Source organism: Myripristis murdjan, chromosome 19, assembly GCF_902150065.1.
Source record: "Myripristis murdjan chromosome 19, fMyrMur1.1, whole genome shotgun sequence".
In the NCBI taxonomy this organism is placed as follows: domain Eukaryota; kingdom Metazoa; phylum Chordata; class Actinopteri; order Holocentriformes; family Holocentridae; genus Myripristis; species Myripristis murdjan.
In genome coordinates, this window is record NC_043998.1 from 26678097 (window position 1) to 26693189 (window position 15093).

A 15093-nucleotide genomic window follows, 5' to 3' on the forward strand; every position below is an offset into this window, starting at 1 on the left:
AGCAGCCGACAACAAGCTGTGGGACAGGTGGAGGACAGGTGTGTGGGACAGGTGTGTGGGACAGGTGGAGGACAGGTGTGTGGGACAGGTGTGTTGGACAGGTGTGTGGGACAGATGTGTGGGACAGGTGTGTGGGACAGGTGGAGGACAGGTGTGTGGGACAGGTGTGTGGGACAGGTGGAGGACAGGTGTGTGGGACAGGTGTGTGGGACAGATGTGTGGGACAGATGTGTGGGACAGATGTGTTGGACAGGTGTGTGGGACAGGTGGAGGACAGGTGTGTGGGACAGGTGTGTTGGACAGGTGTGTGGGACAGATGTGTTGGACAGGTGTGTGGGACAGGTGTGTTGGACAGGTGTGTTGGACAGGTGTGTGGGACAGGTGTGTTGGACAGGTGTGTTGGACAGGTGGAGGACAGGTGTGTGGGACAGGTGTGTTGGACAGGTGTGTTGGACAGGTGTGTGGGACAGGTGTGTTGGACAGGTGTGTTGGACAGGTGGAGGACAGGTGTGTGGGACAGGTGTGTGGGACAGGTGGAGGACAGGTGTGTGGGACAGGTGGCAGTAGCACAGCTGCCTGGTCTGTTTTGACAAAACAGAACCAAACAGACAAAGAGAAGAACTGAAGAGAACTCACCTCCTGTGTGTGTGTGTGTGTGTGTGTGTGTGTGTGTGTGTGTGTGTGTGTGTGTTGGTGTCGGTGTGTGTGTGTGTGTGTGTGTGTGTGTGTGTGTGTGTGTGTGTGTGTGTTGGTGTCGGTGTGTGTGTGTGTTTGTGTGTGTGGTGTATTGCTCCCTCTGGCTCTATAATCTTAATAGCATCCTGCAGTGTGTGAGTGTGAGTGTGTGTGTGTACTGTTTGAGATGAGAGGAACGTCTGAGCGCAGAACCAGGATCTGAACCTCCTGCAGCCTGAGCCAGATACACACAGAGACCGACAGCAAGAACAGCAAGAACACCTGCAGGAACCAGAACGTCAAGAACCAGAACGTCAAGAACCAGAACATCACAAACCAGAACATCAAGAACCAGAACGTAAAGAACCAGAACGTCTAGAACCAGAACGTCTAGAACCAGAACGTCAAGAACCAGAACGTCTAGAACCAGAACATCAAGAACCAGAACATCAAGAACCAGAACGTCAAGAACCAGAATGTCAAGAACCAGAACAACAAGAACCAGAACAACAAGAACGTCAAGAACCAGAACTGCAAGAACCAGAACTTTAAGAACCAGAACTGCAAGAACGTCAAGAACCAGAACTGCAAGAACCAGAACATCAAGAACCAGAACTACAAGAACGTCAAGAACCAGAACTGCAAGAACCAGAACATCAAGAACCAGAACTACAAGAACGTCAAGAACCAGAACTGCAAGAACCAGAACGTCTAGAACCAGAACGTCAAGAACCAGAACTACAAGAACATCAAGAACCAGAACTGCAAGAACCAGAATGTCACAAACCAGAACTGCAAGAACAAGAACTACAAGAACCAGAACTAAAAGAACCAGAATGTCAAGAACCAGAACATCAAGAACCAGAACGTCAAGAACCAGAACGTCAAGAACCAGAACTGCAGTAATCAGCATTGTAACTACCAGATCTTCAAGAACCAGAGCTTTTTTTTGAACCAGCCTGTCCTGTGCTGGAGTGCTGTGTTGTCTAGTGTGTGTGTGTGTGTGTGTGTGTGTGTGTGTGTGTGTGTGTGTGTGTGTGTGTGTGTGTGTGTGTGTGTGTGTGTGTGTGTGTGCCCTGCTGCCCATTCGTTCCATGTACTTACAGTTATCAGTCAAAGCACTATCAGGTCATGTGTTCCTGGCTCAAGGTTACTATGTGGAAGTTTCCCTGCCGGATCTACTTTCTAATTCAAACAGGAAAACAAAAACAGGTGTTTAGTTTCCTCTAAAAACAGGTAAGGGGTAGCGGGGCGTGCACGGTGCGCGGTGCACGGCTCCCTGAGGGGCTCTGCATTTTCAATCTGGTGGACAAACAACACACGGCGTCAGAGTCGCTCTGTTTTCTTGCTGCTCAGATCAAAGATCAAAGAAATCACAAAAACTCCAGTTCACGTCCTTCCACCAAGAACAAGACCCCAGAAGGAATAGAAACGAATGAATCAAAAGAGGAAATTGATCTTAACGTTACGGACAGTTTTTAACCAAACAAACCCGTCACGCCGCCTCTTAGAGAGCGGCTGATCAGCTGTGTTGCTAGGTAACAGCGGGCGGAGAACACGAGCGCACGAGAACCAGCTGAGAGATCCACCGAAAAATTAGAGACGCAACGATATTAATCTGGCTGTTTACATTAATCAGATTATTAGAGTGCAAATAAACATACTGGCACTCAATTTCAATTTCAATTTAAATAGCTTTTTTTTTTTTTTTTTTTTTTTTTTTCAATTTAAATAGCTTTATTGGCATGACAAGGCAGTGCTTATATTGCCAAAGCAAATAGCAGTGATAATGACAATAAAAAAAAAATGTAAAAAAATAAAATAAAATATAAATAAATAAATAAATTTTTTAAAAAAAGGAAAAATAAAAATAAATAAACAAATGGATAATCGACTAGTGATACAATGTACACAATAACAATATAAACAACTTAACAATTTAAACGTTTTTCAATCGTCATGCCACAAGGAACACGGTGGCACAACCGAACCATTTTTCATAACTTATCATTCTTACTAAACACTAAACAGCACTCTCTCTCTCTCTCTCTCTCTCTCTCTCTCACACACACACACACACACACACACACCTGGGTCACCTACTCGGGGCTCTTGTGGTAGAAGGGCAGCGTGACGTGGCTGAGGTCGCTGATGTCGCAGGCGGTGGGCTCTGCCGAGATGGCCTGCCTCTTGCTGCGCTGCTGGTCGGGCTGCAGGGCGAGGCTCTGCCGCTGCACCTGCACCTGCACCTGCACCTGCACCTGCTGCGCCGTCGCCGGGCGGATCACCGAGCGGTACTTATCCAGCTCGTTCTGCAGCCGCTGGATCAGCTCGTCCTTCTGGTCCAGCTCCAGTTCCAGCTCGTCGATGAGGGCGTCGCGCTGCCGCAGCTCCTCGATCTTCTCCTGCAGGGCGTACTGCAGGTCCCGCAGGGTGCCCATGGCTCTGCAGGGAGGCCCCGGCGGGTGCTTCAGGGTCTCTTTTAACGGGTTTCAAGGTTCCTCAGAGTTGCTTGAGGTTCCTCAGGGTTCCTTGAGGTGCTTTACCGCCTCATCAGCATTTCTAAGGGTTTGCTAGAGGATTCTTAAAGTCCTCAAGGGTATTCAAAGATGCTGATGGTTCTTCTGAGTTTCCTGGGGTCTTCAGGATTCCTCAAGATCCTACAGGTCCTTCACCTCACGAGGTTCTCAGGGTCCTTCAGGCTCCTCCAAGTTCTCCGGGGTACTTTAAGGCTTCATTGAGGACTTCTCAGAGTCCACCAGGGGTTCTTAAGGCCCTCAGAGTTGCTGATAGTTCCTCAAGGTCTTTGGGATTTCTTGGTGTCTTCAGTGTTCCTCAAGGCTCCATGAGGTTCTTCACTGGTGACCAGAGTTGCAAACACTCTTGAGGGTCCTGATGGTTTCCAAAAGCACTCCAAAGATCCTTCAAGGGTTACTTAAGGTTCTCAACAGTCTGTCAGTTTTTCTCAAGGTGTTCAAGGTCTTGAGGGTACCCAGGGTTCCTTAGGTTCCACAGATCACCTTTTTTTACATGAAAAATGCAGGAAAGCAAAATCCAATTATCTCCAGCTAAGATGAAGAGGGAGTGAAGGCACTAAAGGTTCCTCAGGGCTACTCTCCTCCTCCAAAGAAAATCTGATTTCACAAAATTTAGATGAAAATCTGGTGGAAAAGTCAGAAAAATGATGTGGAAGGGAGCGCTGCGAGTTGCAGGTTCTCTCCCTCTGAGCAAAATGATCTAATATATATATATATATATATATATATATATATATATATATATATATACATAATTTTTGTAATCTGTCGAACTGAAGTGGATGAGGAACAATGCAAGTCCACCAGGTTTCAAGATTGTTCTAATAAAAAAAAAAAAAAAAAAAAAAAAAAAACAGAGATTTCACCCCATACAGAAAATAATCTGATCAGAAAACTTAAGTCCAGAAGGTTTCCAGAGGTCTTTGGGTTTTTTTCTGATTTTATCCAAGTAAAACTGGAGGAAAGGAAAGTGAGAGTCGAGCCAACGGAGGAGAAAACTGCAGCGTGAACCGGCAGCCGTGCGCAGCTGGAAGGTTTTTATTCCTCAAACGAGTCAAAAAGTTAAAAAGTGTAACAGTCAGATGGTTTCTGGAGGGTTGGGTTTGTTGCAGAAACGGTTCAGAGCAGCAGAAACAAAGGCGGTGGTGTTAGAGCATCACCCCAGAGGAAAAAAAAAAAAAAAAAAAAACAGGAGCGATCTGTGATCCGGGCGAGTGGGAACCATCCAGCAGATTCACATGTGCGTCTTTTGGCTTTTATCTCCGCGTCGCAAAACCACCGGAGGCGAGAAAACACAGAGCCCAAACCAGAGAGAAGGCAGAGAACAGAGGAGGGCAAGAAACTGGGAGGGCGGTGAGGGGAGAAAATCACCAGAAACAAACAAAAACACCTCAATAAAGTAAAGTAAAAAAAAAAAAAAAAATCTCCGGTTTGAGGGAATGTGAGGTCTTATTTCCTGCTGCACGACACCTGGAGAGAAAAGAAACCAGAATCCAGGAGAGAAAAGGCAAAAACTGGAAATATTCCGGTTTATGGGAATGAAAAAAAAAAAAAAAATCCCAGAGTGTAAACAAATGTTCAAGTCCCTCCCGCGGCTGCTGAGCTGAAGTTGGAACCGGGAGGGGGAAGCGGCTGAAGGCGGGCGGCAGATCCGCTGCCGGTGAATGACTCTGAGCCCAGAATCCACAGTCAGCATGGAAATTCACATCCGCGGCTAATCACGTTAATTGAGTGCAGCTGCTTCACCGGAACAGACCGGCGGCGGGGACGCAGGCTCCGGGGAGTCCGGCGCGCAAAGTGCCGTCCTCCGCCGTGCGTAAAAAAGTTGGAGGCTGCAGCCGGAAAGAGGCTCAGGTTGTCGGTTCGAAACCCGCAGGAAGCCGTTTGAGACGCGCAGCCCGAGCAGAGCCACGAAGCCTGTCCGCCTCCCTCTCTCTCTCTCTCTTCCTCTCTCCCTCTCTCTCTCTCTCTCTCTCTTCCTCTCTCTCTCTCTCCCTCTCTCTGTCTGTTTGTCTATGTCGCTCTGCCCTCCTCTCTCCGCCTATCGCTCCTTCGCTCTGCCATTGATCCTCTCTCTCTCTCTCTCCCTCTCTCTCTCTCTCTCTCTCTCTCGCTAACGATCCACAGATCTGGGAGTCGTGAGGACGCACTGATGCTCATTTCTCGGCGTTTTGAGCGTGCGCGTGCGTGCGCGTGCGCACGCCAACAACTTCCACAAAAGATGCACCAGGACAAAAGCTGCCTTCCTCACCATCATCACCATCACCATCATCACCATCACCATCGTCGTCTTTGCTGTCTTCTCCACATCTCCTGCCCTTGAGCCACAACAGAATAGAACACGACAGAACACAACAGAACACAACAGAACACAATAGAACACAATAGAACACAACAGAACACAACAGAACACAATAGAACACAATAGAACACAATAGAACACAACAGAACACAATAGAACACAATAGAACAGAATAGAGGCATTACTGTTGATGTTCCAGCTCCAGCTGAAAGTTTAAAGCTGCTGAAGCTTGCTGTACCGGTAACCATGGTAACCGCCACTGGACCACTACAGTCTCACACACACACACACACACACACACACACACACACACACACCTTGGAGGAAGTCACGATGAGCACACAGCTGACAGCTGATCAAACACTCATTTCAATGATTTTGCATTTTGTCACGGCGTGAAGTCGTTTAGGAACTTCTGAGAAACAAAAGCCACAGTGTGGCACCCGTGTTACCATGGCAACGTGTAAACAAGCACGGGGCCAGCGTGTGTGTGCGGTGTAACGTCCGGCACAAACGCCGCTGTGTGTGTGTCCCGGTCAGCCGGGTGTCGTGACGTCTGTCTGCCAGCAGGTGGAGCTCAGGGCGACCTCACCGACCAATCAGAGCGCAGGATTCGGCAGGTGGCCCAGGTGAGCCCAGGTAACAGGCTCCTTCCTCTTTTCAGTTTCTGTTTCTCAAAGTTTTGCATTCTGATTTTAATTTTCACTTTTTTTATTTCGTGCAAATTAAAAAACAAAAAGCATCTTGCTGGCTGAAACGTTAAAGGTGCACGACGTAAAATCCTACAGGTGATGAGGACCTTCAAGACTCAGCACACACGATGGTTGAGTCTGTTTGGTTCTCATCACCTGATGCTTACTCGGCGTTTCTCCGTCGGCTGAAGTTTGAAACGCTCCCGTCTGTTTCTGCCAGTTGAGTCTAAACGGTCCTCACCTCAGTCGGCCCTTGCCTCTTTTCGGTGCAACGCCCCTTTAAACGCCACAACCTGAAAGTGGTCATCTTATTTTGAAGTGATGGAGATATGGTTGCCGTGGAAACGAAGCCCGTGAACTCCAGCTCATCAGTAACAATGAAACTGAACCTGAAGCAGTCAGAATTACATAAATATTCAAAAGAACCAAAAAGAAGAAAAAGTTTAAAAAAAAAAAAAGAGAGAAAGAAAGAAAGAGAATTCGTTCTTTTTCCTGAACAAAGAAATTGATTAATTTGTGTAAAATTTATCTGTGGTGTGCACAAGTGCATTTTTTTAAAATCAATTTTTCACTGTTTTTTCCCTCTTTTGGAGGAGTGGGGCCGAGAAAACAAACAGAATAACATGAATATTCTTAAACAACAGAAGAAGAGAAAAAAACAAAAAAATAAAAACTTAACAAAAAAAAAAAAAAACAAGAAACTGTTCCTTTTTCCTGAAGAGAAATGTGTGTGTGTGTGTGTGTGTGTGTGTGTGTGTGTGTGTTTGTTCAGTATTTGCTTATGGAGGTGTTCAGTGTTTGCATGTCGCTCTGCTCATTTGAATGTTGGCCTCTGTGGAAAAAGTTCAGCATGCAGGGAGCTACAAAACACACACACACACACACACACACACACACACACACAGACACAAACACACACACACACACACAGACACACACACAGATTCTCGGCCTTCAGAACACACTCTGTTCCCACGTTTTTAGTGTGTGTGTGTGCGTGTGTGTGTGTGTGTGTGTGATCTCTGTCGAGGTTCATAGTGCTGAGCCGACACTAACAGACCTGAAAATACTCTCACACACTCGGCCTGCAGAACACACACTCTCACACACTCGGCCTGCAGGACACACTCACACACACTCGGCCTGCAGAACACACTCTCACACACTCGGCCTGCAGAACACACACTCGGCCTGCAGAACACACTCTCACACACTCGGCCTGCAGAACACACTCTCACACACTCAGCCTGCAGAACACACACTCGGCCTGCAGAACACACTCTCACACACTCGGCCTGCAGGACACACTCACACACACTCGGCCTGCAGAACACACTCTCACACACACACTCAGCCTGCAGAACACACACTCGGCCTGCAGAACACACTCTCACACACTCGGCCTGCAGAACACACACACACACACACTCGGCCTGCAGAACACACACTCAGCCTGCAGAACACACACTCGTTACGTGACATTTTGCTCGGCCGTTACATCCAATATTCTAATATTCTTCAAATATAAAACACAAAGAACGCTGGAGTTGCTAAACTAAGTTTGGAGTGTGTGATAATGTGTGTGTGTGTGTGTGTGTGTGTGTGTGTGTGTGTTGTTTCATTCCATCAGTGTGTTTATATGACAGTAATAAACTCAGTTATTATTTTGTCTGCAAATTCCAGATTTACAAAAAAAAAACAGTGCTGTACCTCATATTGGATCATGCTGGCCTTCTGGCGCCCCCCTGAGGCCGCCGCATGAACAGCAGGAGTCGCCTGAGAACACCATGGCCATGCTGCGCTTTTGGTGCATTTTTTTTGTTTTGTTTTGTTTTGTTTTTAATTTTTGAATATAGATTTTTTGAAAAATAAATATTTGAATATCATCAAAGCTCTATTATTTTTTTGGAATACAGATTCATTTTTTTTTTTTTTTTTTTTTTTTGTATTTATTCCCACAGTTAAATTGATTCCACTGTCGTTCACAGGCTGATGCATTTGTTTATTAACCCTTTAAGGCCTGATTCACTTGATTTCTTTCAAAACCATGAGAGGACAGGGCTGTTACCAGGAAAAAAAATTAAAAAGCAGAAATTTGCAAACAAAACTGTGACCTTTAGAAAATCAGTGTTTTAAAATATGAAAAGAAAACTCTCATTATTAAAATGAAGATCTGCTTCAAGGCTGAATGAGATTTCTTGTGTTTAATTGTTTCTAGTGAATTAAAAAATAAGCTGAGGACCCGCTGCAGGGACTTCAGGGGCCCCTGGGGGGGCCCGGACCCCGCTTTGAACTCCCTGGTTTAATGTTCTCAGAGCAGCTTCCAGCAGTGTCAATCTGCTGAACATCATGAGGACTCTTATTGTGAAAGTGACAGGCATGCAGGTTCATGAGGCAGAGCTGCAGCGCCCCCTGCTGGCCGGCCGCCGCCAGCACAACACTCTCTCTCTCTCTCTCTCTCTCTCTCTCTCTCTCTCTCTCTGTCTCTCTCTCTCTCTCTCTCTCTCTCTCTCCCCCTTCTTCTGTCCTTTTTTCTTTCTTTCTTCCTTAAATCCATCCTATGTTCAGCCTTCCTTCCTTTTTTTTCTCTCTCTTTTTCCTTCTCTCTCTCTTTCTTTCTGTCCTTCCCTCCCTTGTTCCATCCTTCTTTACCCTTTGTTTCCTTCACTCCTCCCTTCCCTCTGTCCTTCCTTCCTTCCATCTTTTTTCTTTCCTCCCCCTCCTTTTTTCTTTCGTTCCTTCCTTCCTTCCTTCCTTCCTTCCATCCACCCTTCCCTCCATATTCCCTTCACCCCCCCCTTTTGTGTGTGTGTGTGTGTGTGTGTGTGTGTGTGTGTGTGTGTGTGTCAGTGTTTGTTAATTGTCGTTTACTTTTTTCAGTCTTGCATTTTGAAAATCCGAGCCGATAATTATTGATAATTATTGATAATTAGTTACAGTTTTTTTTATTCATATTTGTGACTGTTGGACTGATTGCAGGATTTTTTTTTATTTTTATTTTTATTTTTATTAGAAGTTTAAGCTGAAAGTCAGCATGAGTCATTTTTTGGACATATTTAAAGATGTATTTGTTTATTTATTTCAGTGTTTATTTCCTGTGCTGGCACTGGCAGTGTGTTGGCCTGAGCTCGGTGTGTTGTACCTGTGTGTTTTGGAGAACCTCCGCAGCTCCGCCTCCTGCACCGGCTCGGCCGACACCCCCTTGGCCCGCCGGGTGCGGCGCGTGTCGGAGGCCAGGTCCCGGGCGAGCGGCAGCACCGACTGGCACTTGTGCAGCTTCGTCCTCAGCTCGCTGATCTCCGCGTCCTGCTCCCGGAGCCTCCGCTCCATCTCCCCGATCCGCTGCTCCTTCAGCCGCAGCAGCGCCGCCACGTCCTCCTCCAGTCCGCTCATGATGCGCTCTGACACGGGGCAGGGTCGGCCGGAGAGCCGGGGGCCGGTGCGAACCGGGGGCAAGCTGGACAGAGCCGAGTGGAGTGAAGCAGCCTAACTCCAAGGAAACACCGAAAAAAGTGTGAAAAATGAATCCGTGGTGAAGTTTGTCCCGGATGAAGGAGGAGAGGAGCGGGAAGATGCGCCCCGCAGCGGGAAAGGGATGAAAGTGTCTCCAAAAACACCCAAAACGCTCTAAAGTGAGAGGGAAAACCTCCGCGGGGAAGCAGCGGGAGGTCCGGCTGCAGCTGGCCGCCCTGCGCGCCCCGAGCCGGGAGGAACTGTCCGGTTAGAGCCGGTAACAAACCCGAGAACCGGATCAGAGTAACGGACTGGTTTCCGTCCTTATGGGAGACCTGAGACTCTGCAGAGTGATGGAGCCTCTGTGTGTGTGTGTGTGTGTGTGTGTGTGTGTGTGTGTGTGTGTGTGTGTGTGTGTGTGTGTGAGAGAGAGAGAGAGAGAGAGAGAGAGAGAGAGAGAGAGATTAGGGAAAATAAAGGTGCCAAGTGGAGCCAAAAACGGTTTTTCAGAATAGCCCGAGGCTTTTCTGAACCTTTCAAATCACGGTTTCTGTTTGATGTTTGTTCTTTTGATGTCTGTGTTCCTCAAATAATCCACTTAACCTCTTATTTCTCATGTTTAAAAAAAAAAAAAAAAAAAAAAACTGAAAAAACCGAAAAAAATTAAAGTTATGCAGTTATTCTCAATATTATTATTATTATTATTATTATTGTTATTATTATTATTATTATTATTAGTGTGTGTGTGTGTGTGTGTGTGTGTGTGTGTGTGTGTGTGTGTGGTCCCTGCCCCTTTCATCAGATCAAGGACTTCACTGTTGGTGTAGTGCATACCGCCAACACACTGCCAACTTCCAACACACACACACACACACACACACACACACACACACACACACAGGGGGCTCTGTATGCCTCCATGGTGGTAAAAACATGCAGGAAATTTCCAGGTCACTGAAGTTAATATTTACTGAACTAAACAGAGAATACATCACTGCCACTCTCTGTCCCGGGGGATTCTGGGTAAAATATTCCTGCTGACACTGGCGTGTTAAAGTTTTGATGGACAGACTCTGATTGGCTCTGACTTACAGGAAATAAAAACCCTGCTCTCTCCTGTCAGCATTACCATCATTACTTTTTAAAAAATCGCTGGGCGGAACTACTTTCTTTCAAACCGCCCCAGTATCACTACGCAGCAGCAGCACATCCTGTATTCATTCGCCACAGGGAGGCTACCTGACCCGTGGAGTTCCTCAGGGCTCCGTCCTCGGGCCCCTCTTGTTTATTTTGTCCATGCTCCGCTTCATAACGACAACAACATCTCCAGACCCGCGAGTCACCCCGTCACTGCTGCTTCACTTCAACTGGGACTTCTTGGTTAACAAACAAACAAACAAACAAACAAACAAAAATGAGCCAATCAGCAGCGTTGTCGGGCGGGACAAACGTAACGCTGACATAACCAAGGTACGCCAGAAGTCGAGAGCCACATAGCATGTTAGCATGTTAGCATGTTTTTTTTTTGTTGTTGTTTTTTTTTTGTTGTTTTTTTTTGGTGCTTTTTGCACACTGGGTTGTACTTAGATCTTATTCTTTATTTTTTTAAATTAATTAATTTATTTTTTAAATCTTTTTTTATTGATTTATTTAATCTGTAATCTGTGGATACTGCTGAAAAACTGCAAATTTCCTGCGGGATGAATAAAGTATCTATCTATCTATCTATCTATCTATCTACAAGAAAATACGTCGTAAGAGGACATGAGATCCGGCCCCGCCCAAAGAGGACATGAGATCTGGCCCCGCCCAAAGAGGACATGAGATCCGGCCCCGCCCAAAGAGGACATGAGATCTGGCCCCGCCGTAAGAGGACATGAGATCCCGCCCCGCCGTAAGAGGACATGAGATCCGGCCCCGCCCAAAGAGGACATGAGATCCGGCCCCGCCCAAAGAGGACATGAGATCCAGCCCTGATGTGGCGGCCTCTGGTGGCCGCTCAGGGAAAACCAAACCCCCCTCCTTCATGGAGAAGAGAGTGGAGGCTCAGCCTGAAGGTGGCAGCAGAGGAACCAGCTGGGAGGAGGAAGGTCTGAACAAAGATTGTCTACACAGAAGAACTCTGGCTCGGGAGCTGATAAGATAAAAAAAAATGAGGGTGTGTGGAGGTTTTCACACTCTGGAATATGTTGTGGTTTTGATGATGATGATGATGGTGATGAGGATGAAGAGGAGGAGGAGGATGATGAGGATGATGATGATGAGGTGACATTTCATTATTTGAGGTGTCCAGCTGCTGCTTTTAGCCTCAGAGACTCACAGGTCATCTGCTGTGGTCGCTAATGCACACTGATGATGTCACTAATGGCTCTGACACACACACACACACACACACACACACACACACACACACACACACACACACACACACACACACACAGCAGCCTCACAGTGACCTGCTGCTAATGGAACAGATGACAGGCGTGTGTGTGTGTGTGTGTGTGTGTGTGTGTGTGTGTGTGTGTGTCTGCAGGTCAGATTCACTGGATTCTCTTTGGAAGAAAAGGTGAAGAAGAAGCTCAGCTCTCTGCCGTCTGTCTGGAGTCTGTCATTTTACGATTTCCCAACAACAAACTTGAGTTTAAACAGCTGCCGCTGGTGCTGCTGGGTAATCCAGGCTCCTGGCCGGCTCCTCCTCTCTACCTGAGGCTGAGCTCACCTGGTGGAGCTCCTGGTCGTACCGCGTGTTTGGATCAAGCGGGTTCGGATCACAGCCACAACGTCAACACAAAGACGCAAATTCCTGAGAGGAAGATTTTCAACTCGAGTAAAAAAATCACAGCCGCGTCACGAAAATTCACTCGTGGTTTGGTGTGAACTGGTCGAGCCGGAGGAGCTGAGGGAGGGAGCCGACGTTCGCCCGCGAGCCGCTACAGATACCTGGTTAAGGTCAGGAAACAAGGAGGAAGAAATAAGAAAAAAACGAATAAAGAGGCAAAAGCAGAGCCGACAAAATATGATGATGATGATGATGATGATGAAGATGCTCCTCTTCTGTTTTTTGTTTTTGCTCTGGTCGGGGAACTGGGCTGCAAAAACATTTTAAAGGGGGAACATTTGTGTGTGTGTGTGTGTGTGTGTGTGTGTGTGTGTGTAAACCCCAAAGGACCGTCTCTTCAACGAGCTAGCTATGAGCTTGTTAGCTAGAAGCTTAAGATGAAGAGCTACACGTGTCGTTCTGTACACCACCACTAGAGGTCGTTAAAACGTGGCTACAGGTGGGAATGAGCGGCGGCGCAGACGTGGGACGGGGTGTGTTTGTTCTCAGGACGTCCCGTTCAGTGTTTCTCTGCTGTTTTGTTGTTGTTGTTTTTGTTTTTTTGTTTTTTTTTTTGTCGTTCCAGAAATAAAAACGAAAGGAGCCGCTCTGCCCCCCCGACACGCTTCTGCCTCGTTACCCAGCAGGGAGCCAACAGACGCCTGTCTTATGACTTCACACACACACACACACACACACACACACACACACACACACACATGCACACACACACACACACACACACACACACACATGCACACACAAAAAAACTTGCACTTCCATCTGCGCTGTACATATTTTCACATCACACAGATATGCATATGAGCTGCACACACACACACACACACACACACACACACACACACACACACACACACTCAAACCTCCATGTGGTATGATGATGTTATTCATGCCTGGCTTGTTGTTATTTCCCAGGAGCTCTGTGAACAGAAACACACACACACACACACACACACACACACTTCATGGCTGAAAATGGAATATTAACACGTCAAGTATTCAAGTTTGGAAGTATTAAACAGAAAAACCGTATTGATCTGATTTTCAGACGACCCTTTCTCTTTTTCAAGACCCTTTTTTGGAAAAACACTTTTCATATGGACATTCTGCGACACCAGCCCATGCTCGCTTTAAACTCAGTGCAGGGGATGTTGAGCTCTGTGGCTTCAGGTGCTTTCTGCTGCATCTCAGCCCTCGTAACGGGCAGTCCTTCACTACGTTTCTCATTCACAAAATCGCACACCCTCCTGTCAGTCACGTTGAATCAGTTTTTGGACCAGGAAAAGCCCTTCTCTGGCTGTGGGCATTTTTTTTATTATTTTTTTTAGCTCTTCTTTCTGAGACCGCCACCGCCTCACATTGCACTCAGGGCCAGGGTTAAGGAGTTAAGGGATGTTTAATTACCTCGACAGTTTCGGAGGTAACTTCAGAAAGCGTCCAACTGACAGCTGGAGCGGCATGTCAGCTGGCTTCTACATTCAACCGGGTGGCGGCGCACAGCGGCCGGCCCACCTGATGCCGGGCCACGCCGGATGCTGGGCCACGCCCACCTGATGCTGGGCCACACCCACCTGATGCTGGGCCACGCCCACCCGGTCAGGTGTGCCGGATCTGACAGGTGCGCGGCGCACACAGACTGCCGTATATACCTTTCATCATAAATCAACTTTTGTTTATACGCGGTTGCAGCAGCACCATGGACAGCGACACAGACAACATGGTTGATTATTGATTGCGCAATGCGGCCATTCACCGGTAATTGCGCTGCACATTAAACGATTTTACTGAGGCAGGAGGAAAGTTGCATGATTTGCGTTGTATCCACGTTCGCGCGCTGCGTGCGTGACCGTGCATGTGCTCATGCATGAACGCCCGTACCGTGCTGGAGCACACGCCCCCCCACCGTGCCAGAGCGGGGAAGTGTGCTGTATTCAAGCACGGAACATATGCAAGTACAATACATGTGTATTTGCTTAGACCCCCAATATTAGACGAGGGCGTTTTTTCAGGGCATTTTCAATGGAAAAAATATCGTCTTATATTCAGATCAATACGTTATATCCCATAATATAAATATAAATATAATATATTCCACGTCTTCAGACACCGACTGCATCACACACACACACACACACACACACACACACACACACACACACACACACACACACACACATTTCCACTGAGCTGTGTGTTTGAGGCTGTCGGCAAAGTATTCAGAGCTGTCAGCTGATTGGCCGGACAGCTCACGTCAGTGTCCAATCACGTTTGGCCGATGCAGCTCCATCAGCAGCTGTAGCATTTTCCTCCTTTGGGGCGGAATTACCCAGAAGGCATTGTGTTTTCCTTCTCCGGGTCAACCCTCCATTCCATTGGCTCATGTGATGCTAACCGCTAACCGCTAGCAGCTAACGCTAACGAGTCGCTTCCGTCCGTCATTAAAGGGCAAGTTCACTGTTTCTGGAACTTACAGATTATCATCATCCTCATTTCAGCGCTCGCTGCAGTATTGATCCTGATACCGATCAGCTGCAGTATTGATCCTGATACCGATCAGCTGCAGTATTGATCCTGATCCTTTACCATCATCATCAT

General features: G+C 47.1%; 1 protein-coding gene across 2 annotated transcripts in view; it reads right to left on the bottom strand.

Moving 5' to 3' along the window:
- The window catches only part of LOC115377918 (cGMP-dependent protein kinase 1-like), a 73453-nt gene extending 63850 nt beyond the window's left edge, over positions 1 to 9603 (bottom strand). Inside the window, exon 1 of one of the 2 annotated variants that reach the window (XM_030077996.1) lies at positions 9349 to 9603. In XM_030077996.1, the coding sequence (XP_029933856.1) occupies positions 9349 to 9599 (251 nt within the window). In that variant the 5' untranslated portion in view covers positions 9600 to 9603. Of the gene's footprint in view, positions 1 to 2778; positions 3807 to 9348 lie in introns of those variants that run through there. The other variant, XM_030077994.1, reaches the window with a different exon arrangement.
- Between the last annotated feature and the right edge of the window lie 5490 nt (positions 9604 to 15093).